The following is a 23,727-nucleotide window of genomic DNA, read 5'->3' on the forward strand; positions in this document are numbered from 1 at the left end:
ACACTTCCCTTTTCCCCCCCAGAAAAGGTGACCACTATTCAGTTTATGTATCTTTCCCATTAGTTTCTATGAATATAATAGCATTTATACATATACTTTAACACGAAGGAATACTATTAACACTATCCTGTGCTTCCCCCCGCCCCCCGGTCTCCATACCGTTTATTTCTCCGTCCCGGGAGGTGGGGTCGCTGGGGGCGGGGCGGGCAGAAAACCGCGTGCGGGCTGCGGGCCTGGGGCAGGGGGCTCCGGAGCGCGACGTGCAGACGAAGGTGGAGCCGTTCCAGCCCACGTTGGCCGCGTTCATGTAGTAGTTGATGTAGATCCTGCCCGGGCTGACGCGCAGGCGTCACAGCAGCTTGCTGTTGGAACGGTTCTGCGCGCCGCCGATCTTGCCGATGCTGTGCAGGCTGCAGAGCGCGCACGGCTCGCTGGAGCCCCCGAAAGCCAGGAGCTGGTCCGGGACCACGTGCACCGCGATGTACAGCGCCAGCTTGCCCGTGGCCTGCCTGCGCCAGCTGCTGGGTGAGATCTGAGAGGAGCCCGTCCGGCACAGAGGCGCGGGGCACGTTGGTGTTCACCAGGAATATCGACATGACGGCGAGGGAAGGCAGGGACAGGGATACAGGAACCAACCGACTCTCGTGTGAACGGCGCCCCGCCTACTATGTGCCTTTTTCTTCTTTCTACATCATAGCATAGTTTAGACTGTTTTTGTGTCAGGACATCAGATATGTCATGCACATACATATCTTTTGGTTGGATTGAAACCATGTGCTTTTTCTTGTTTTAATTCTTTTGACTGATGTAGCTTAATTACTCCCAAAGTTTGTGTTTCTGAGAGAGCAATATTTAGTTGACTGAAAACTGGTATAGTGGCAGTTATGGTCAGGACTTCTTTTTTGGATCTCTGGTGCATTTGAAGGACTAGGCAGTATGACCTAGCTTCTCTCATTTTACCTAGAGGGGTGGAGACCCAGTCGGGGCCCAGATGGCTCCAACCTATTGTTCTGGGTGAACTGGAAGAACAGAATAAAAATAGCTTCTACCCTAGCTATAGGAAGTGTGCTTTAATCTGATTTGTTTTAGCTCAGCCTTCCAGGAACAAAGTATATTATTGCCTTAAGCGACTGCAGTAACAGAATGGGTATATAGGGTAATAATGGAGGAGAACTAATAATTTTTTTGGTTTTTTTTCGCCTCTATTTTTCTTCTCATACATGAATTATACTTGAATGAGAATGGCAAACATTATGTTCTCCAATAATGAGAAAATAATTTTAAGATAGTAAAATAATGTAACTCCAATTCTTGTAGCTGGTCAATTAGGGAGTTTACTTTTCTGTCACAGTCATGTACATAGTCTTGAGCCAGCTAATTCAGTTTAACAAGTATGAGCATTTCCTGGCTGAAAGTACAATTGTCTCTTTCAAAGAACCAGTATTAAGAATCAATTTTACAAGATCTTTAATATAAAGATTCTTGGAACATGGAACTATAGGTATAAAGTATTTCTTGTTAAGATACTTTTAATACATCTTCTTGGATGGCATCTAAGTTGTTATGTATATTGCGAAACCAAATATTTTTTGGAAGAACATACACAACATAGGGCTAAAAAACATTCACTATGTGCATGTCAGCCAATCTATCCTGGTTGTCCAAAATGAGGACTCTACCACCTTAGAAGTATTGTCGGGAATTTTTTGAAGTTATGTTTAAACTGCTTTCTTGGATAAAAGGTATATAATTTTAACACAAGTCGCTAACCTCTGCTGTATATTTCATGAAAGTTAGTAAAAAAAATTTTTAAGGATCCAAAATTTTACAATATTAGGATGTATCTTTTAACAGCTTTTTGTTTTTCATTGAAAATGCTGGTATACTTGGCATTTTTCAAATCTTTCCTGCTTTTCCATTTTCAGCATGTTGGGCTATTCTGCTTTCTATTTAACCCACCTAGTGATGTTTACTGTAGAAAGATAGTCCATATACAGGCTGACTTGGAATTCCATGTCTGACTTGGAATGAGTTCTTTACTACATGCACAGAGAACTAACATAAGGTAGAACCTGTGGAATGATGAGGTTATTGAGATGAGGGAAAAAACTGCATTATTTCCAAACTTTGTTACAGTGGAGCCAGTTAATGTGTGTACAGCTTAAACAAATACAGCTCCGAAAGATAAACACAATGCTACTTCCATTTATCCCATTTCAAAGCAAAATTAAATGTAGCTCACGATTCTCAAAATGTTTTGTTGATCTGAGAAACAGGGAACATATTTTTACATGCACAGATGCTTCAGAACATTTTCTGCATGGCTACCAATCTCCCAAGTAGGTTGATGATCAAAGTCCTAAAGTAACTGACAGTTCTTTGGGCCTAGAGATACTTTGTGACCCAGGAAAAACCAACTTTGCACTCAGCCAATTTTGTTTCAATTAACATGCAAGATCAGATTCTCTGTCAGCAAATACCCTGCAGAAAAAACAGACAGAAAACACATTTGGAAAACATTAAGTATATTTAAACGGTTACTTAGGTAATAAGTACATAGAACTATACCAAGGAAATCATATCTTTAAAGATAACAACTAGGAAGTAAACCAGCACAGTGAACCGGTACGTACAAAGTCCTGCATTATACAAACTTCTTTTGGTGGAACTTTATAGGAACAGAGCAAGTGGGATGGGCTTTTAAGCAGATTGACTTTTATCAAACTGGACATCGTAACAATTCATTGAGAGGTAACATGTACATGCTCCCTTCAGGAAAGGAGTGCTAATCCACCACAGAACTACCCAGAGTTTAGACGTGGACTGAAATATTCCTGACTACCAAAAATATCTAGATATGTTAAACAAGATAAAACAGTGGAAATTTGCTTTAAAATACCTGTTGTTCTCTTTCTTAAATCTATATTTTAATATTAAATGTTCTTATCCTTGGCTATTTTGTTTTCTCAGAATCACCCAGGGCTCAGATTTACTGGTAAAGTTTGGAAAATTCTATTCTGAATTTTCTGTTGATGTCTGACCCAAGTACTGAAATAAAGCAAATTCGCTTTATAGTCACATTATATATAGAATAAAACAGTTGCTAAGTTGTGGCGTCATTACACAAATAGGATACCTCCATAGAGAAATATGGTGATTTGTCCAAGCCATTCAGCTAGTTTAAAAAATCAGAGAACTGGGCTTCTCTGGTGGCGCAGTGGTTGGGAGTCCGCCTGCCGATGCAAGGGACACGGGTTCGTGCCCCGGTCCCGGAAGATCCCACATGCCGTGGAGCGGCTAGGCCCGTGAGCCATGGCCGCTGAGCCTGCGCGTCCGGAGCCTGTTTTCCGCAACGGGAGAGGCCACAACAGTGAGAGGCCCGCGTATCGCAAAAATCAGAGAACTCAGAGCCCTAGTGTCCTGATTGTTGATCTCGTGATCGTCTCATGACACCACAGAGCAAATATGCCTGCAAGTTTGTCATGTGTTTGTTGTTGGGAGTTGAATGAGGAGGCTTGAGTAATAGTAAAAGGGCCAAGCACCCAGGAGATGGAAGCAATTATTCTACTCAAAGCTTTGCAATAGTAAAAAGGCTGGACATTCACAAGAAAAATTATTAAAATACTTTGAACTCCAACAAACATCAGTGGTAAGTGAAAATCTTTCCAGGAAGCCCTTCTTGAGTGCTCCGCATATTGACTTTGGGGCACATTTTAGTGAGATAAACCAGTGTTGACACGTTTGAATGTAATCACATAATTACCATATACAGACAGTTCTGTTGTTCCTCACCACAGTCCCCAAAATGCAAAGCAGCAGGTAACAGGTAGCCAAGGCCACCTGACTCCTGGCTTTTTTTTTTGCAAAATAACCAAATGCAAACCACTGTTTCTCTTTTTCATACTTAGCAGCAAAAGGAAAAAGAGGTAAGGAAGGAGGCTGCCACCAAAGGCTGCTTGTGAGTTCAAACACAGTTGGACCACAGAATTTCGATGCATGGAACCTGTGCTGCCTTCCTTTCGATGTTCATTTTTTAAATGAAGCAAAACACATTAATAACTTTTAGAATATCAGCACAATGCAGCCTACGTTGTGAAACAATCTGTTCCTAAAACAATGTCCAGATGTTTTTTCCTACTCTATACTGAAAATAGGCTATACATCCACATTACAAGTGGTAATAATTTGCTCCTCTGGTAGCTAGAGAACTTGGTAGAAAGCCACACACCATCAAATGTAGACAGAATCATATCACACTATCTCAACTGATTCCAGTATTTCTAACTCCCAGACCGCTAAAAAAAATCTTCCCCACCTGTATAGCATGCTTTGCCCCCAAGATTCACTGCATTTACTGTTGAAAAGTAACTTCATGGTTTATGAAATTTAGAATACTGCAGGATCAAAATTAATTACTTCAAATAGCTTTTAAACCAATACTCTGTACCCCCTTAGTGAAATATGTTCCAAGAATAGGAACTATCACAACTTTTACACTTACATTTTTGGTAGTGATTTTGGTATAGTAATTCTAAAATCATTTTACATGTCACGTAGAATCAAGCAAATAAGTAAATATTAATGTTGTTCAGAACCTAAGTTCTCACCATGGGATAAGGAAGATACAAATATGGAACAGGGAAGGGTGAGGAAGATTAGTGTTGAATTTGAAATCAAAGTATCAGAATGAATTCATGATTTATGAAAAATGCATTTGCTGGCTCTGTTCCCTGAACGGCCCTAGGAGCAATGACACCCCAGCAGCACCCAGATCTTGATTTCCAAATACCATTCCCCATGAAAAGAAACTAGGGCTCCTTGGAGAAGAAGCCAATTCCCAGGCTGGGGCAGGAAGAGTGTAAGATAAATCTAGAACATCTTGATATGGCAAAAAGCAAGAAGGTGCTCAAAGACTGACAGACACAGATCAAAATGACCCATAAATAAGCTTAAAGGTGCTTCCACTGGCCAAATACAGACCATTTAGAGTAACTAATTGAATTTTTAAAAACAACGAGCCCACACTGATACTCAAAAAAGTGCTTCTTTAGTAAAAGAATGCCAGCCAATAAATGCAGACAGAATGCTAGATTTAGAAAGTCCCTATTTGCAGCCACCAATGTAACAAAATAATGGATTCCGGCAAGGATTATTAATGAATGCTAAAATCATTAAGTGAACAGGATATCCAAATGGTCTCCAAGTATCTCCTCCCAAATTATTTGCTTAAGAAAGGGATCTTAAAATAGAAAAGCTGAAAGAAACCTAGTGAGCAAACATATATTGGCAATAATGTGACAATGACAGTATGTGCCTTGTGATGTGATGTGATGTGATGCGATGCGATGAATGGGACACACCACATGCCATCTATGGAGTCTTCTGCCAAAACATTTATCCTGAACCTACTCACGAGGAACAATCAGGGAAGCACAGAATTCTACAAGCTAACGGGCCTGCTTTTTCAAGTCAGTTTCATAAAAGATAAAAAAAGGTGGAAGGATTGTTCTAGAGTTTAAAAAAACCTACAGATGACAACCAAATGCCATGGGTTTGGATTCTGCATTTTAAACAAGACAAACGCTTTAAAGTACGCTTGGGGGGAAACTGAGCCTCAGGTTTGAATGTGTACTATACATTAGATAACTCTATGAATAATCAATTCCTTGGGTGTGACAAGAGTATTATGATTGTGTAGGAAATGTCCTTATGTTCTAAGAGAGACACGCTGCAACAGTAGCAGGTGAAGTACAACAATGCCATTTCTCTCAAAAGAAAAATGCTTTTTATATAGAGAGATGTGATGCAATAACAATTGCTGAATACAGGGAAAGGATATATGGTTATCTCACTGTACCATCAACTTTTCTGTAAATTTGAAATTTTCAAAATGAAAAGCTGGAAGTAAAAAAAAGAAAAAACGGGGGGTGGGTGGGTAGGACAGAAATAGCTTACAGATACCAGGAGGGTGCATTTGGGGGCTTTAGCAAACTGGAGCATCCCACTCTCAAATTTAACCAAACTCAATGAAAAGCCAGAAGTGGTGACAGGACAAACTGAGGAATCAAGCTAAGATGGCAAATTCCTAAACACCCTCTTCCTGTTAATTTAGACATGTGGATGGCAAGTAATATAAAGGTGTTGGTGAACGGGTTCTAATGTACCTTTATACATTTTACCAGCAAAAGACATAAAATGAAAATAAAAGGCAAATACCTTTCCCTTCTAAATTATAATTCCAAGGGGGATGAAGGACTGTCAGGGGAAAAAAAGGATTATTTTAAAGTTAATACAAAAAATAAAAAGTTAACACACTGACATTTTTGAGAAGTTGGCAGAATGATGAAACTACCCGAGATGTTTTCTCATCTAAACCTACTAAACAAACATTTGTAATCAGACATATACAATTAGACTAGAGGACATAATGTTTTAAAATCTCCCAAACCGAGAAAAGCATCATCACCAGTGTGGTGGTTATCTTTTAACAGCAACAAAAAAAAACTACCCACCAAGACTTTTTTCTTTGAGCTTATTTTCTAATAGTAGACACTGAGTAAGCCCACACTGTTAATTCCACTATCAGTACATAAAATGCTGCCTCACATATGCAGCAATCTCCACCTTAAACTATCTCAGAAATATGGTTGCATTTCAAATACTGCTGGTAGACTGCTGAACTAAACACAGTACTGGGATTTGTATATAGACATTCAACTTAAAAATGTATTTTTACTCAAATTTTATTTTAGATTATGAAATTAGCCTCCCCATTCCCACCACTTCCTTCTGAAATCCCCAACAAATACAGCAAAGTTAACAACTACGTGGTGGGGTAGTCATTCAAACTTTTTAATCTCCCTTTACACATTATATTAACATTCATATTGCAAGGCATTCCGTTCACAAATATTACAGTTTGATAAAAAACTTCACACACATACCAGATTCAGCCACTTTACTAAATCATTAAAATAATAAAAGTAATGAAAACATTATAATTCCTTTAAAGCAATAAAGGTCTGAGGCACTCTGGGAAAGATGTTCTTATACAAATGTAACATGTCAGTGGTATCGAATTATCTTAGAATAAACTTACCAGATACCTAGTAATCAAGTACTCTCTAATGACAATGACCTTGATCTGATATGTCTTCCCTGGATGCACTCCCATTTGGACTGAACTACTGAAAGGAACACAGATGTTGGGCAGCTGAGGTCATTTCTAATGAGGTTCCCAACTATGTAAAGGAGAATTGTGGTAGCACACCAAGGACAGCTGCATCCCTGCAAGGCAATAGTCCAATTTCAAAGAAGTTCCTTTCTCATCCCCACCAGGTTTATTAAACATTAGAATTTCCAGACTCTGCTCACTGCTGGAGAGATTTCAGAACTGTCTTTCCCCATCAACCTCCACAGTGCAGCCTCCACCCTTCTCTGAAAATCTCCAAGGTATGCCTTTGAAATAAGAGAGAAGGGAGCGTTTTTCCTACCATTATGACCAAACAGAGGTCTGAAATAGCAACGTATTACAAAAATCCCATTCTCTGCAACAGCCAGCTTCTGCTTGGAGCGTGGCTATTTTTGCCATAAACTAGATTTTTTAAAACCTGATCATCTTTTTCCAAAGTGAATTTTGCCATAGCCATTCACGCACACAGAGTCCACACTGGAAAGTCTCACTGACCGAGTGCTTCCTTACACACAATTACGAGGGTAAATTAGCAGGGGAGGAGGGAGGCCAATTCCCAGCTGGGAATTAAATCACTGCAAATGATGGGTCCATTTACGACAGCATAGAACCCTGTCAGAATCAACACAAACCCCAGGTCACATAGTGTTTGGTAATTACATATATGGAATTTAAAATGTATACGTATATATTTCCATACATATATAATTAAAAAAAAAATCGGGAGCAAAATATGTTGCTAAAGTTTCAGGGATTCTCATCTCCAACATTCACCTGGAAAGCAGGTGGCTCTGAAGGCCCGGTTGTGGCAGTGATAAAAGCAACTAGAAGCAGGTTTAAGTAAAAGTGCTCAAAGGGCAAATGAGAAAACAGGGGTGCAGAGATTTTTTTGTGTGGGGAGAGGGGAGCATTGAAAGGAGTTGAGAAAGCTTCCTTTATTCTTCTTGGCTTTTTCAGACCCAAGACAAGTTCTTGAGGACACACATCAAATGCTGTAGTCCTTCCTTATCTATAGTCGAAACAAAACAAGTTATAAAAAATGTCCTCTTCCATCCTGTACTCTCAATAAAATGCCGAGTACAGCCAGAAGGTATCACTGAGATGTGCCATCTCGGGAGAAATTAAAATTGGGACATGAAGTGAGGCCGCGCGCTATCGAGTCGCCGGGTTAGGATTTCGCAGCCAGTGTCCGTGACCAGCAGGGTGTGCTCGAACTGGGCAGACCGTTTCCCATCTCTCGTCACTGCTGTCCAGCCATCCGGCCAGGTTTCATCCTGCCATCCGCCTTAAACAAACAAACACCAGTTCTTAATTCTATCACTCAGCTTGTTTTCTTAATAAACTCTCTAGGCAAGTGTACTGGCCTGTACTCCTATATCCTTGGATATCTCAGAAAACTAATTTTAAAATTCACTATTAAGATTCCTATTTACACTTCAACTGTTGAAGCTAAAGCCTTTTCTATTTCATTTTGGTCTTTAGTCCAACAAAGTAAGAACAGTGTTTAAATTTTAAAACTTCACATTTTGTATACTTCCCAAATATTAAATCAAGTTGGTATGTCCAAAATAAAGGCACTCAGTTTCATTTTCAGAAACATAACTGATAACCACTCATCACAGAACTACAAGTAAGAAACTGAATTAATGAATTTAGCTCTCTCCTGGTATAACTTTGGAAACTGACTGAACTATAGCCGATGTATATTGTGAAGGAAATAGAGTAACTTCTTATACTTTTATTATAGCATTTAATTCCTGATATAATTTTTAAATGGCAGGCACAAAGATGGTGAGAACAGATTATACTCTGAAATTTTTATAGGCCACACCCCTGTAACCAGAAAGAGGGCAGAGAAAAAGAGAGATTGGTGAGAAAATTTTAAAATTATTGGGAGTTCCCTGGTGGCCTGGTGGTTAGGATTCCAGGCTTTCACTGCTGTGGCCCAGGTTCAATCCCTGGTCGAGGAACTGAGATCCTGCAAGCTGTGCAGCGCGGCCAAAAAAAAAAAATTATGATGAGGGAGAATGGGTTAGAGAGAGGGTTAGAAAGGAAACGAAGGGACAATGAAAAGAGCTGGGAGACAACACAGGAAAAAGAGAATGGGGGGAGGAGTGGGGCAGGGGAGGAGAGGCAACAGTGGAATGACAAAGTTCTGCAATTCCAGATACTACTATAAAAATGTGTTTACAGAGACTTTCTTATCTCCAAATTAGATGTAAAAAAAAAAAAAAATCAATATTCTTCATTCTGAGTAATCTTTTTTGCCTTGGGGGTGGGGGGCCCACACTTTGCAGCTTGTAGGACCTTAGTTCCCTGACCAGGGATGGAACCCAGGCCCACGGCAGTGAAAGCGCCGAGTCCTAACCACTGGACCGCCAGGGAATTCCCATTTTGAGTAATCTTTACCGAAGATTAGGTCTTACTGCCTCAGACACATCCCAGAGTACAAAGTCTGCAGTGAAGTTACCTACTTTTGCAATATTAAACCCCAGTCTAAAAAGAAAATATGAGGTAGCTTAAAGAAAGTTAACTCATGCTTTGTCAACCATCTAAAGATGAGTAAACAGATATTTCTCAATGTAATGAATGATCTTTTCACAAACGGATTTAAGACATAATACATCGGGGTTTTTTAATAAATTTATTTATTTATTTATTTTGGGGCTGCGTTGGGTCTTCGTTGCTGTGCGCGGGCTTTCTCTAGTTGCGGCGAGCGGGGGCTACTCTTCATTGTGGTGTGCAGGCTTCTCATTGCAGTGGCTTCTCTTGTTGCGAAGCATGGGCTCTAGAGCACACGGGCTTCAGTAGATGCAGCGCGCGGGCTCAGTAGTTGTGGTGCACGGGCTTAGTTGCTCCACAGCATGTGGGATCTTCCCAGAGCAGGGCTCAAACCCATGCCCCCTGCATTGGCAGGTGGATTCTCAACCACTGCACCACCAGGGAAGCCCGACATAAATACATCTTTAATTTTATTGTCATCTGCTAAAACAGATCCTTTACTAATGTCAAGTTAAATATATTAGACTACTATTCTAAGGAAATTCAAATTCTTCTTTGGATTAGAGACCTTCCACTAAGAAGCTGGGATTTAACCTAGCTGAGTTACACTGAGGTATATTTGTTATAATCTGACGATTGTCTGAACCAGCTCAACACTGTGTTATTTGCTTACTCCCGGAAATACCACTTCATGTCTCACCAGCTAAGTGCCAGTTAATGGAAATAGGTATGTAACCAAAATGACACTTTCCTCTCACTGTCTTGCCTTTCTCTGCTAATATACTCCATGCTCTTGCAATTGGTTACATATGATCATTATTCTTATTCCAGGGAATGACAAAACAATACCTTATATTTGTACAGCCCTTTAAAGGTACTTTGCGTTAATACAAATCATCTCACTTAATTCTTACAGCAGCCCTGGGGATTCAGCAGGATAAAGATTGTAACTTCCATTTTACAGAAAAGGGAACAAAGGACCAGGTTAAGAAGGCAGCCTCTAAAACAACCTCCAATGCTCCTCTCCCCTTGAGTGTGGGCTGGATTTAGTGACTCACTTCTAAGGAAAAAATCTGGTAGAAGTGATGGGATATCACTCCGAAGATTAGGTTATAAAAAAGACTGGAAGGATCCCAAGGGGACGCATCCTTTAACACAGGGACCAGGACACAAGAGCCCTACTACTGTTGCCCCACTCTGCATCCCCCAATCCCAGCGAAGAACTGGCAGAAAGCAAAGGTGAAGGCCTCATGAAGGAGGCCCCAGTTATTACTGACAGCCTCAGTGGGGGGCTCCAATCGTGACACCAACCATCACTGCCATGTGCCTGTCACAGTGACCAACAACAGTGAAGACATAGAACTGCCAGTGCTAAGCATGTCTATGCTGTGCTTTTTCCACAGTAGTTGTATGACACCACCTGACGATATGAGTGCAGACCCTCAAGTGGCAGAATGGCTCATGAGTTTAGAGTCCCACAAATTCTGCCACATAACTAGCTAAGTGACTTTGGGCAAGTTACTTAACCTCTTCAAAAATCAGTTTCTTCTCCTGTATAATGGGGATAGCACCTACCTCATAAGTTGTGGAGAATTAAATTATATAACTCTGCCGCAAAACGAATAGCTCGGACTTCCCTGGTGGCACAGTGGTTAAGAATCCGCCCGCTAATGCAGGGGACACGGGTTTGAGCCCTGGTCCAGGAAGATCCCACATGCCGCGGAGCGACTAAGCCCGTGCGCCACAACTACTGAGCCTGTGCTCTAGAGCCCGTGAGCCACAACTACTGAGCCTGCGTGCCTAGAGCCCGTGCTCTGCAACAAGAGAAGCCACCACAACGAGAAGCCCACTCACCGCAACGAAGACCCAATGCAGCCAAAAAATAAATAAATAAAAATTAATTAATTAATTTAAAAGACAAAAAAAAAACAAACCAAATAGCACTAACTTCTTTTTTCCTCCTCTTCCTCACCCCCATCAAGACAAGAAAGAATTTCTACACAGGTCTGATGGAGGCACCTAATCATCACAGTGCTCCCTTTGACAGGATCTTTATGAAAAGGGACCAGGATTCAAGTACTTCAGCATCTACTGACAGCAGGCAAATTACCGTGGAGAAGGTATTGCTTTCTTGCCAACCCTTACAATTTTCAGTTCTCTAACATGATACTGAATCAAGTTAGAGATAGGATGGGGAGTGGGAATGAAGCAAAAAGAAAGTAGAGCAGACTACTAATCTGATCATGAGTAACCAAAAGTAAATAAAACTTCAATTAAAGAATGTTACAGCATCCCTTTTTTCTCACCTTCACAAATCATTGGCTCAATTGTAAATACGTGGCCGGCCTTCATCACTCCAACTGCTTTATTTTCTGAAATTAAAGAAAAAAATCTCAGAACAGAGCAAAAAACCTACAGCATATCGTTAAGCAGCTCCCTGGGAAAAGTACACAACTTATATTCCCATGAGTGATTCTTAAATTAATGACTTTCTCCTCTCCTGATTCCCCTTGCTTAAAGCAGATCATTCAACAAACAGGGATTTTACTGAAAACCGCCTACTCTGGGGCAGATACTGTCCTAGGCATATGTCATTTTGTTTACGTCTTCTCTAGGAAAATACAGAGATGCCCTAGGCTGGATCTCAGATGTGGTTATCGCTTCTATAAAAGGAAAAGTGCCCCCATTTATGTTATAGCAGGGTTAGAATTGCAACCATGCAACCCAGCAAAGCGCCACACTCATGGAGGTATGACGCTTTAAAGAAGAAGACATTTCGAATTCCACGAGAAGCCTCCTACCTCTTGGGTGCGTGTAGGGGTGTGGATGCGGGTGGAGATGGGGGCACAGCCCAGAGAAACAACTGCACCATTTTTAAAAAGTTTTGTAAATTGTCTTATCTTCGGAGGGGGACAAAGCCCCGCACACTAACCTACTTTTCTTTAATGCTGACACGATTATTCCTTTCTATTGGAAACAAAAAATCCATTTCTCCCTCCAAAGACTTTTTGTCCAAGTTCACCAATACCAAAGTATTTTTCAGGATCATTGTGAGAAACTCAACTATCAGTGCCCAGGCGTGCCATCTCCCCAAGAAGGCCAAAAATTTTAAACAGGGATAGGCCTTTTTAGACAATCTCAGACGAAAATGGAGAATCAGTTTAAAGTTCAAACTGTCAATAAAAACCAAAAACTGGTAAGAGCATCGGTAAACAAGTGACTGCATTTGCGCTGCCTGACCACCAGGTGGCGAAAGCACCGGCTTTCAGGGGTTTTCTGCGTAAGGCTGCGGTTCTTCTGGAAGGCAACCCATGTGTCGAGGGAGGCAGACCCTGCTCAAGCTGCTCTGCCTAGGTGTGGTCTAACCTCTCACCCGCACGTTTACACTCCTGCACGCCCTTCCTTGTTAATAGCTATCACGCCGCTTTCCGCTATCTTAGGTATTGCCAAAATACACTTATTCTACAGATTCCAAATCAGGAGTTTCTAAATTATTATAAAACTCTGAGGGGCAAAAATAATCTTTTTATTTCTAAGTTCATGAACTTTCTCTCCAAATGACATGCAATTTACTACATATATAGACTTGGTCATATTCCCTTGGGGATATCAAACAGAAAATGTCAAAGAGAGTCAGTGTGGTGTCATGGAAAGAAAAAAGGATAAAGGAATTGATAGCTGTGCTGTCCAGTAAGGCAGCAACTGGGTGCATGAAGCTAGGCACTTGAAAAACGGCAAGTCAGAATGTACATGTAAAAATATGCCGATTTCAAAGACAAAAAAAGCATGTAATATATCGCAATGTTTTTTTTACACTGATTAAATGTTGAAATGCTAATATTTTTAATGTAATGGATTAAATAAAATATAAAATTAACTCCATCTGTCTCTTTTTACTTTTTCAATATGACCACTAGAAATCTTAATATTACATATGTGCCTCATATACACTGGACAGCGCAATACAGAGAATCCAAGTTCCACTCCTGTTTCTGCCATTGATTCATTGTTGTAGAAGTTACAACTCCCAGCTAACCCTGACTCATGGTTTCAGCTTCTCAACAAGGCTCACTCAAACAAACATACATCGTCTAGCGACTACACTATAGCAGGTACTACTGCTGAGTGCTTTTCCAAAAGTGTGTACCTGCTCTACCGTCTGCCTCCCAGAATTACCGTGATATATACATTCTAAAGATAGGGTAGTATCACCTTTACTTCCGAACCATAATGACAAAGAAGCACACTAAACTCTCATCTAACAAGGACTTCTCTTACACGGAAGGAGGTGGAGGGAAGTTACACAACAATTTCCTGGTTCCGTGCTCAGGTGCTTAGGAATATGAAGTTACAAGCCAAAGCAGGGATCGTTTACATCTCAAAAGGCCTCTGCAGTACAGAGACTCTCTCAGCAGCTTCCTTTAACGCGTCCCTAAAGGGACCACACATATTTTGTTTTATCTAAACCCGATTAACACTTGACTTTTCAAAAACATATCAGTTGGATGAAATGAAGTATACCTGGGTCCTTGTTTCTTTTTTCAGAATTTTTATTTCTAATTAAAGAGTTTAACATGAAACTCAAGCGCCATCTCCTGTGTATGGGTGGTATGGTATTTTGCTGACACCATCATCACTGACCTGTGTCTCCGTCTCCCGTAAATTCTATTTCCTTCAAAAATAATCTCTCTTTGTGACACATGCACACTACTGTGTATTGATATGAAGTCGGTAACTCCTAAGGGCCTCTACCGAAGAGCACAGGGAGCGCTACATGGGAAAAGGATCTGAACAACAGTGGGTACAGGTATGTGTATAACTGATTCACTTTGCTGTACAGCAGGAACACAACAATGTAAATCAACTCTACTCCAATCAAAATTAATAGACATAGACAGATAGACAAAAAGTCTCTATCTAGTCCATACCTAAACCTAAGTTTGTTACCTCTGCAAGTAAGGGCGCTTTTTGCATTCCCTCCCTTGCACACTCTTGCTCCACACACAAAACACACACACGTACACGTGTGGCACACGCCAGTGTCATCAGAATAGCTACTTCCATTCTGTTAAAGGCAATGCACATCAGGTGATCACAGGGCTTACCAGGAAGGAATGAAGTTGGCTACCTATTTTCTATTGCTAGCTTCTATTTCAAGCACAATTCCAGCTGAAATAAAAAGGACTATGTGGTCTGCTGATAAATGCTTATTGATTTATGTCAAATGCTGTGCCCTAAGTGACTTCTCTAGCTTCTCCTGTTGAGACGTTTCTCACTCTTTCCCTTTCTCTTCACAACTACTGACGTCTTAGATTTTACCACCTCACATCTGGATTACGACAACGGTGCATCAGGCTGACGAGCCTGGCTAACTCACACCGGCAATACATTCTAGACACCACTGCTAACTTTTCTTCCCCAAGTGGCAATTTCACCTTGCCATTCTTCTGCCAAAAAATGTTCTACAAATCCCTAAAAGGAAGTCAAATATCCTCGATCTGGCACTGCCTATTTCTAGTCCTTAACACATAATTCTCAGCCCAAGCTTATCTTGTCTCTGTTCAGTCTCAACTTGAAGCACCTATTCATGCTTCCCCACCACCTGGAATGCCCTTCCTCATCTCTCCAGCAAAGCAAAATCTCAATCTATATTTCTCCCACAAGACCCAGCGCCAAACTGCTTCAGTCCTTCCTAGGCAGCACGGGAAAGACTGACTCTAGAAAGCCAGACAGAACCTAGGTACCAATCCTACACCTGACATTTATTTACTAGTTTGTGTGGACTTGAATAAATACATCACTTCCCTAAACACAGAATCTGCTTTTTAAAAACAGGGCTAAGAGGGCTTCCCTGGTGGCGCAGTGGTTGGGAGTCCACCTGCCGATGCAGGGGACGCAGGTTCGTGCCCTGGTCCGGGAAGATCTCACATGCCGCGAAGCGGCTGAGCCCGTGAACCATGGCCGCTGAGCCTGCGCCCCTGGAGCCTGTGCTCCGCAACGGGAGAGGCCACAACAGTGAGAGGCACCGCAAAATAAAAAAAAATAAAATTAAAAAAAATAGGGCTAAGAAATTATTCAGAGTTGTGATGATCAAATGAGATAATGTATATCATCACCATCATCATCACTCTAAAAGTTAACACGCATTATCTCACTTAATCCTAGTAACAGTTCTAGGGTAGGTACCATTCCCTGCTGTTGTGCATATGAGGAAAAACGTAAGCACAAGGAGGTACATGAAAGTGTCTACATAGCAGTGGCTCCTACATATTTGTTAAATTCCTTCTTAGGTCACTTATTGTGGACGGCTTTCCTTTCTAGCACTAAATAACAGAGTCACCCCTGCATGTCTTAACTCTCCAAGAGAAAGGTTTCTGTAAGACATTAATCGCCCAAAACTTCCTTTGTTAATCTATCAGACAGCACTCAATTTGAGAAAAGGTACTTTTTTTTTTTTTTTTGCAGTACGCAGGCCTCTCACTGTTGTGGCCTCTCCCGCCGCGGAGCACAGTCTCTGGACGCGCAGGCTCAGCGGCCATGGCTCACGGGCCCAGCTGCTTCACGGCATGTGGGATCTTCCCAGACCAGGGCATGAACCTGTGTCCCCTGCACTGGCAGGTGGACTCTCAACCACTGCGCCACCACGGAAGCCCAACAAAAGGTACTTTGTCGATCCCCCTCTATACCAACAAAGAATACAGTAGGTGACGTGTACTGAGAACTCAAATCAAACCCAGCTGAACCAATTTCATTTAAGGAATCAGAATGCATGTGGCAGAGAGTACTGGCTGTTCACCAAAATTACTAGTCTCCTTCTCTTCCCGAGTACTCAGCTGGATTACATTTCCCCACCTCCCTTGCAGTTAGTGTAGCCATGTGACTGAAGTCCTGCCAATGAAAAGTAAATGTAAGTGATTTATGCCAAGTCCAGGCTGGCCCATTAAAACCTCCCAAGCATACCCCTCCATGCTTCTCCCCTTGTCCCCAATATCTGTACGACTAGGAGGGGAACCCCCAAAGTGATCTTGAAAGCTATAGGTTGAAAGTGACAAGAGCATGGGTCAGAGAATAACTAGGACTGTTCTGTGCCTTGTGTTTACATTTTGGGGGGGTCTATTTATAACAGCTAATAGATTACTTTAATAAATACAAAACAGTAGGTCCTGTTAAATGTTTGAATATTTGTTGAATGAATAGTTAGCAAATACCAAATCTTTGGACAGTACTTACTGGCATAGTGGGGTACATTGGGGGCCGTATGAAAAAGCTTGTGGATTCCATGCCCACAATAGCTTCGAACAACTGAAAATCCATTTGCTTGGGCATGCTTCTGAATAATGTTTCCCAATTCTCTGTATCGAATACCAGGTTTCACTGAAAGGAAAAGAGAAGACTCATGACAAAGAGAAAGAAAAACTAATAATTACTAAGCAATCACTGTCTATGCCAGGAACCTTTCTGAAGGCTTTACACACCTACATTCCGAGACTTTCAAGATGAGGAAACCGAAGCACAAAGAGGCTATACTGCCAGGAGACGGCAAAGCTGAGATCCAAGCCAGCAGCACCTGGGTTTCCTCCTTTGCTGCAGAAGAAGAGGGTGTGTGCAGCAGTAAGGGGCTGGGAGAGGCACCGCTTCCTCTCTGAATAAACAAGAGAATGGAACACACACTTCTCTTCCTCGTCTTCCCTAAGGTCAGTGTGCTTTCCATTAAAGCGAGCAGAAGAGATAAGAGAGGAAAGAGCATCAGGAGAAAAAGGAATGTCCAAAAAGGAACTTGACTTGTCCTCAGTTTTAGTCTGGTCAATTTCTCAAAGAATTACTTCCCCTGGGCTTCTTTATCCCCATGAAAGTGGTTCTCAAATTATTCATAGTTGCCTCTGCAGAAGGTCTTAGGAGTAGGATGTAGAAAGGTACTTCTCACTGTATATTTCCAGCCCCGTTTAATTTTTATGACTTTTACCACTGTTTAAATAAAAACCCAAAGAAGAGGTTCTTATTGCTGCTACAGCTCTCCTAGCATGGAGACTCCTAGGGAACCCGGCCACGGTTCTGGGGGTCCTCCCACGCCCTACAGTCCCCTACTGTGCCTCTCTCATCTCCAACCTGAGGTGCAGGCACAACACATCCTCTCCCATCAATCAAATTTCCAGGTGAACGGCTCAAGGCATCATTTTCATAACATTTACTTGCTCTTAACCACATGTTCCAGCTTGACTTTTTTTGGGGGGGCGGGAGGTTAATGATTTTTGAGGAACATGCTGACTTGCATAATGATTTTCTTGCATTTCCATCCAAGCTGTCCTATCAGCCCCAGTCAGCAGGGAGGAAAGGAAAATTTTAACCATGGTGCACAACACACAAGAAACTGTTCAACGACAATGACGGAGGGTGAGAGAGGAGACGTCTCCCCTAATTCTCAAGCCAGAGGGAGTTCTGGTCCCAGGGAAGTACACTTCATAATATGTGGAGACATTTCTGGCTGTCACAACGAGGACTGGTGGTGCAAACGGCCTCTAGCGGGTAGAGACCAGGAATGCTGCGAAGCATCCTACAGTACGCAGGACAGGCTCCCACAGCAAAGAATTATCAGACTCAAAATGCCATTAGCATGTAGACTGAGAAGCCCTATTCTAGAAGGCTAATTTCATAGCTGGTCAAGCTCTCTAGTGCTCTGCACCAGGGTGGGCAGCTAAATTACTGGAAAACAAGAGGCAGGAATGATGCATACAAATGTGTTAATAGCACTTTCCAGAGAATGAAGCAACTTCTATTCTTTCCTGTCTACTGTTAATGAAGACTTTGGTTTCTTGTAGTTTCTTAGCAACTTTTATTCCTCTGTCACTGTGAAACAACATTCCAGCTGTCTGGTTATTTCAATCAACTCACAGAGAAGCAAAAGGGACATAAACATTGAACACAGAAACCCTAAAAATGATTTAAAACTAAAGCTTCCAAAATGAGAAACTAAATATTAAAGTCCTCATCTCACAATACCACAGAGAATATCGAAGTTTTTAAGTATAATCAACAGTGAAAAATAAGGAAAAGAATGTCTCACATATTGATATATAAATATAATCACATGCTTTCATTTTTCATTCCTCTGACTTCATTAAATTAGTAAAAATTGCATCATATCCTATATTTTTGCCTAAGAACCCTGTCCTGTCCAATACATTGTTGATGATATATCAGATTTATTTAACAGGGGGTAGGGGGTGGATAATACACTGAACAATAAGGTTGAAATGCTGTGGATTTTAACTGAAAAGTTATTTGCCCTCAAACTGTCCTTTGTAATAGTCTGTTAACATTTGCAACAAGACTCTCCTTCTCTTTCCTCACAAGATATGGCATAAATTTTTAAAAACCTGGATGAACTGTTGTATGTGAGAAAAATCCCACAGAAATACACCTCTACCCAAAGATATTATTCACTGCAATAGCAAGATGTATGGAAAACACCAAAATCCAGTAGGGGAATAGCTGTAGAAATTTTTATACTGCGGAATATAATATATAGCCATTAAAAGAATGGAGATCTACGTATACAGGTATGTACGTATTCTAATATGGAAAGACCTCTAAGATATTACTGGTTGAAAAGTACCAAATTATAGAATACCGCAAATCTTATGATTCCGTTTAACCTAACTAAACACATACATACAGTTATGTGTGTTTCTATGTGTGTATTAACGTACTGCAGAGAAAAAATCCTAAATGTTAAAAGTGGACACCTCTGGGGACTTCCCTGGTGGCGCAGAGGTTAAGAATCCACCTGCCAATGCAGGGGACAGGGGTTCAAGCCCTGGTCCGGGAAGATCCCACATGATGCAGAGCAACGAAGCCCGTGCGCCACAACTACTGAGCCTGCGCTCTACAGCCCGCAAGCCACAAGTACTGAGCCCGTGTGCCTAGAGCCCGTGCTCTGCAACAAGAGAAGCCACCACAATGAGAAGCTCACGCACTGCAACGAAGAGTAGCCCCCGCTCGCCACAGCTAGAGAAAGCCTGCGCGCAGCAACAAAGACCCAACGCAGCCCAAAATCAGTAAATTTATTAAAAAAAAAAAAAAAAAGTGGACACCTCTGGAGAAGAGAGATTAAAAAACAAAAAAGGAGAGACCAATGTAAAGGAAGATCACTCATTTTTCTCTTATAATCTAACACATTCTTTCACAAAATAATTAAAAAGTAGGAGAAAAGTTGCACTCAAGAACTATCCACAAGTCAGAAAGAGAAGAACAAATACTGTATGTTAACACATATATATATGGAATCTAAAAACAATGGTTCTGATGAACCTAGGGGCAGGACAGGAATAAAGACGCAGACATAGAGAATGGACTTGAGGACACAGGGAGGGGGAAAGGAACCTGGGACGAAGTAAGAGAGTAGCATTGACATATATACACTACCAAATGTAAAATAACTAGCTAGTGGGAAGCAGCTGCATAGCACAGGGAGATCAGCTCGGTGCTTTGTGACCACCTAGAGGGGTGGGATAGGGAGGGTGGGAGGGAGACACAAGAGGGAGGAGATAGGGGGATATATGTATATGTATAGCTGATTCACCTTTCTGAATCAGCAGAAACTAACACAACATTGTAAAGAAATTATATTCCAATAAAGACGTTAAAAAAAAAAAAGTATCCACACATTCCTCCTCATTTATCAGCCAGAGAAAAGGAAGATAACTCATAGAAGAGTCAAAAGAATAAGCAATAGTCCGGTCCATCCTCATCAAGGGATTCCCAAATCATCCTTAAACCTACTACTGCCAAACCCAAAGCTAACTCAGGTAGGGTAGAGGCACAGCTGGGAGGGATAAGGCATGCACAGTATAGTGACAGGTCACTCAAGGCCCACACCACACAGTAGCTCCAGCGGGTGCCCAGCACTGAGCCTGACCTGCATCAATGGCTTGCATCAGGCACTCATACGTGGTCTGAACCAATTTCCGAGCTCCCTCATCCACGTCTCCAACAAAAAACGTCTCATTCAGGTCCCCATGATAACCATTGCGATAAAGAGTGATGTCCACTGCAAAAGAATGTGCAAACATAAAGACCACACTTGTTTTTTATCTCAAAATTGAAGTTAACTTTCTCCAACATGACAGAATCAAGCAGCTTAATGAGAAAGATAACTTCTGCATTCACAAGTGACACCGATGAATACATACTTAATGCCCAAGAGACACTTCTTGTCTGTAATGCAAATGAACTCACTGTGGAAAACAGGTCCGTGGTCTCCCAGCACAAGCCAGACGGTGGGCTTTAATACTCTTACAGCAGTGGTTAGATCGTTTACGGCAGAAGAAAAATGTATCCCCGGATACATTCATGCAAGATCAATGACCCAAGTTAAGAACATTAAATGAAGGACTTTGCCACGTTTTGACATTAAACAGGAAATACTGCTTTCATTAGTTATCTTTAACGACTTTTTCCTCATCCTAATGAATCAATAAATAGAAACATTTACACTATTCTACACTTATTTTTCAAAGACTCATTTGCCTTTCACTGATTTGTGACTATTCCCGTGTTTAAAAATACAGATTACCACTACACCACTAAACTACACTAAATGTATACTACGGAGCACATTAAATGAGTATTCTTAAACCATAAATTTTCAATCCACTTAAAATATCGCAATATAGGTGTGTTGGCTCTAGCACAACACTCACGTTCCTGAAAAACCTCACATGTTATGTGTGTAATAAAAATAATAAGGCTTATATATGAAAAACAGCATTGGGCAGACCCCTCAAAACTTATGGAACTTTATAAACAGATACTCTAACTGAAGCAAAAACCATTCATATAAAAACAGTGTCAGGGCTTCCCTGGTGGTGCAGTGGTTGAGAGTCCTCCTGTCGATGCAGGGGACACGGGTTCGTGCCCCGGTCTGGGAGGATCCCACATGCCCGTGAGCCATGGCCGCTGGGCCTGCGCGTCCGGAGCCTGTGCTCCGCAACGGGAGGGGCCACAACAGTGAGAGCCCCACGTACCGCCAAAAAACAAACAAACAAACAAAAAAAAAACAGTGCTGGTCAAGTCCCCACTACCATTCACAGCCAGCATCACAGTTGGTCCATTCTCTGTAGCCTTTAACACCTGGGCTCAGGCTTCCTTGTTTGATATATAGATCCTTGAAGATATCTGATTACTAAAGAGACCAAGTTCATCAATATTAAAGATACCATCGAGGGGAGCCTAATTCATCAACATTTTTTCAATCACAGAGGAAAATGTTTTTTGCAGCTTCTTTCTCTGCACTTGGAGTTTCCCAAAATAGCTTAACACAGTGGTCCCTAAAGCCACTTTCTGAACTTCTTACATCAAGGACAATACTTCTGCAGAATTTTTAGCGTTTTTTCTTAAGAGCTTCATATATTACTAATGATTTCTCTTTATCTGTAAGAAAGCCTGCCCTGATTTCTTCAAAACCAATAGTGGACTAAAAGGAATAAGCAGAAAAAAATCCCACTTGAATCAACATTACTTCCACGTTTCACTGACATCTTTCCCCTATTTACCAATCACATAATGATCATCTGCATTAAAGAACCTGTATCAAGCACATCATACTAGAAGCACCTTGAAAGCAGTTAAACATCTTAAAACCATAAGATAGGTTTCCAGAGATTTTCAATTTATTTTAAGTTTTAAATATGACAAAAGTAAAAGACAGGAAGCAAGTGAAGAAAATGCAAGTCACTATTAGACTCCCAAAGCCTTGCTGTTTCTTTGCTAACAGCGACAAAAGTCACACTTATTTCTTACCATTAACAATATCACCTTCTTGCAAGGGCCGTCTGTCTGGAATTCCATGGCAGATCACTTTATTCACTGAAGTACAACAAGACTTTGGGAAATTATAATAATTCAGGGGAGAAGGATAGCAATTTCTTGCAATGCATGCCTATAATAAATTAAAAATACGGAGAGAATAATCTGGAATGTGCCAAAGAAAAAGTTAATCTGTATACAATTAATCATTTTAAAATTTGAAAAACGTGGAAAATTTTGTTGTACAAATGCTCCTAATGAAGAACTTATTTAAGATTTTATTTTAGAAATACTAGTAGCTATTACCTTAAACAGCAGATAAATAGTAGGGTTTGTAAGTCAGACCACAGGCAAACCAGTTTACTTGATAATCGCAAAGGAAAAGAAAATTCACATGTTTCAAATACTTACATGTACAGATGTCACTATATGAAGATTTTATTTTAGAATTACCTACTCCTTATTAAAAACATATTATTTAAATTTAAAATTTTAAATTAATGTGCACACTTCATGTAGTTATAATTTCTTACATAGAAACAAGCCTCTATCCCTAATAATAAAATAAAAGTAGTAAAAATAAAAATAAATACTAGTAATAATTAAGAGATGGTAAAGTATTCCCTGAGACATTTTAACCACTACATTCATGTGGAACAACAAAAGAAACTCTAAGAAAATGATCTGGTTCCCCATAAATAAGTCTTATTTTACTTGGATGTTTCTATACAGTGGTAGTCAGAGCATACATAATTTCTCTTTCCACATTGCCACAGCCTTCCTACAAATAATTTTAAAATAGTTGCCTAGAATACACTTTGTGGAATGTACTATAATTTTATTGGCAATTCTAGTATTGAAAATTTATATTAGTTTCCTCAATTACAAAAAAAATATTATGATCAATAACTACATGCCTATCATTTTTCCTTATATTTAACGATATGCTTCTGTATTTCTTACAGCAGTATAAATACTAGTTAAGAGCACACAGAAGCAGAATGCGTTGACTGAAAATGCCAACTCCATTACTTACAAGTTGTGTAACCCTGGGCAACTTAACCTCTCTCTGCCTCAGTTTCCTTATCTATAAGATGGAGATGACAGTAGCATCTATCTCATTGAGTTGCTGGGGAAATTAAATGAGTTAATAAAAGAAGCACGTAAAAGAGCACCTGGCCTATAGGAAGCATTCAAACTGCTATTAATGCATACCACATACAGCTGAC

General features: G+C 40.7%; 1 protein-coding gene and 1 pseudogene across 1 annotated transcript in view; both read right to left on the minus strand.

Moving 5' to 3' along the window:
* Positions 1-97: 97 nt before the first annotated feature.
* On the minus strand, positions 98-596 carry LOC112393696 (macrophage migration inhibitory factor pseudogene; annotated as a pseudogene).
* Positions 597-3,331: 2,735 nt separating this feature from the next.
* The window catches only part of METAP1 (methionyl aminopeptidase 1), a 71,630-nt gene continuing 51,234 nt past the window's right edge, over positions 3,332-23,727 (minus strand). Inside the window, exons 7-11 of the mRNA XM_024736049.1 lie at positions 22,493-22,631; positions 20,610-20,741; positions 16,925-17,068; positions 12,001-12,066; positions 3,332-8,477 (exon numbers count right to left, since the gene is read on the minus strand). Coding sequence (XP_024591817.1) covers positions 8,314-8,477; positions 12,001-12,066; positions 16,925-17,068; positions 20,610-20,741; positions 22,493-22,631 — 645 coding nt within the window. The 3' untranslated portion in view covers positions 3,332-8,313. The remainder of the gene's footprint in view (positions 8,478-12,000; positions 12,067-16,924; positions 17,069-20,609; positions 20,742-22,492; positions 22,632-23,727) is intronic.

This window comes from Neophocaena asiaeorientalis, unplaced genomic scaffold, assembly GCF_003031525.2.
Source record: "Neophocaena asiaeorientalis asiaeorientalis breed wild unplaced genomic scaffold, Neophocaena_asiaeorientalis_V1.1 scaffold7, whole genome shotgun sequence".
NCBI classification, from domain to species: domain Eukaryota; kingdom Metazoa; phylum Chordata; class Mammalia; order Artiodactyla; family Phocoenidae; genus Neophocaena; species Neophocaena asiaeorientalis.